Below are 2082 nucleotides of genomic sequence, written 5' to 3' on the forward strand. Positions count from 1 at the left end.
ATATATATATATATATATAAAGATTCCAAAGAGTAATGGAGTCAACCAAACCCTAAAGATACAGGTAATACGGAGTAAGTGCTGTATACCGACTAGTTTTGCCCCTGATGTGGTTATAAAATGAGTGGGGAATATAACATGGGTCGTGTATTAGTGTGTGTATATATAAAAAAGAAGAATGAGATAAAGAGATCAATGGTATAAGTAAAATTATAATACTACATAAAATGTAATTTTACTTATACCATTGATCTCTTTATCTCATTCTTTTATATATATATATATATATATAAACTTATTAAAATAGAATTAACTGTAGACTTATATTTCAGGGACAGGATACAGATGGGTATTAAACGAACTGGCTACAGATATCCGAACAACAGATTATTGTCAAACTATGTGGAAAAAAAATTATGTTGAGTACTCGCATCTCTGTGTTGGTAATGGAGAAACCGGAGCCTGTCAGGTAAATGAGTATTCAAAATATGTAAATATTTCTGCTTAAAATGTATTATTGACAGTAAATTTTACATTCTAAGATATATGTATAGTTATATATGTTTTACATGTACATACACACATGCACACACACACATATATATATTATAAGGGAATAATTACTATGAAGCATTGCGTAGAATATATTGTATAAGGGATCATGGGTAAGGCCAAAGAAATGCAAAGTAAATGCAAGGTAAATCACAAGAAAACAAATATGTGAATTAATGTAGACTTTCCTGAGGTAAGTTTACAATGTCTACAATAATTCATATATTTGTTTTCTAGTGATTTACCTTGCATTTACTTCGCATTGTTTGGCCTTACCCCACGATCCCTTATACAATATATATATATATATATATACTGATAAATATGCACAAATAAATATACACATATACATACATATATAACATATTCAATGCATTCAGGGACAGATGGATGCTGATAAAGAGGCAACAACCCCTGAAATATAGCATACACACTCATCACCCATTTTTGTCTCCAGTCTCATTGCTTGTTTATATCTGACGTCTCGATATGAAATGTAAGAAAACTCAGTGCTTGCTGGGGTTTGTCTAGAATCTCTGTAGAAATAACCTTAAAAATATATATAGGTATATGTTTGCATCTGTGTGTTGTATGTGAATAAGCATACATTGTCTACATATTTTCCCTGTAATAATAAATTTCCATAGAAGAAAAAGAAAAGGGAATATAAGAAAGCTGAACAATTCCCAGACTGCTTCTTTCTGAGGATGTGCCTTTATGTCCGAAATATAAAGGTTTTTGTAAAACTTTCTGCGCTGTTAGAAGCTTTCTTATTTTCTGTTTTTATTTCCTTATTTGGTACTACAAATCTTGAAGCAAACTACAACACTCTTATATATTTCCATATTGTTTTGTAACAGGGTGACTCCGGAGGTCCTTTAATGTGTGCAAGAAATGGCCAAATGTTCGTTGTTGGAATTGCATCATGGGCAGTGATTGGATGTCGTCGAGATGGTTACCCCAATATGTTTACTAAAGTGTCATCATATAGTGACTGGATATTTACCACAATAGCAAATTGACTGATTAAATGAAATAAACTCTTTTCCTAATTTAATCTGTGTCAGTGTGAATATTTATCTAACACATGTCACATCTATAGCATTTACTTCTCAGTAGGTGCTGTCATCTATTATCCCCTCCTCACTTTTCTCTCTGAATTCTGTGTGTTTGTTTGTGTGTCTCTCTCTCTTTATCAATCTGTCTCAACCTCTATACCTTCTGGAAAAAGATGAGCTGTGAACTTTATTCTCCTGTCTATATTCTTCTATCTACTGTTTCACTCTTTATTCTTCTATCTACTATATTATTCCGTTATAAACTGTGAATTCCCCGTCTAGAACTTCCAAGCATACTCATCTTTGTCTCTGATGACGGAATACCCAGTATATGGAGATACTAACCTATCACCTGGGATATCCCAGAAACAGCTGTAAGACAAGTAATTAATTACCTCAAATTCAACTTACTCTAATTAAATATTGTAAATGACTTGAGATACACGACCTACCTTAGCTTTTGCTGTCTTTT

At 32.3% G+C, this 2082-nt stretch overlaps 1 protein-coding gene across 1 annotated transcript in view; it reads left to right on the plus strand.

Annotated features, from left to right (window-relative positions):
- The window catches only part of LOC106877341 (serine protease 30), a 39028-nt gene extending 37445 nt beyond the window's left edge, over positions 1–1583 (plus strand). Inside the window, exons 5-6 of the mRNA XM_014926218.2 lie at positions 333–469; positions 1413–1583. Coding sequence (XP_014781704.2) covers positions 333–469; positions 1413–1574 — 299 coding nt within the window. The 3' untranslated portion in view covers positions 1575–1583. The remainder of the gene's footprint in view (positions 1–332; positions 470–1412) is intronic.
- The last annotated feature ends 499 nt before the right edge of the window (positions 1584–2082 follow it).

Source organism: Octopus bimaculoides, chromosome 2 (genome assembly GCF_001194135.2).
Source record: "Octopus bimaculoides isolate UCB-OBI-ISO-001 chromosome 2, ASM119413v2, whole genome shotgun sequence".
Taxonomy (NCBI): Eukaryota; Metazoa; Mollusca; class Cephalopoda; order Octopoda; family Octopodidae; genus Octopus; species Octopus bimaculoides.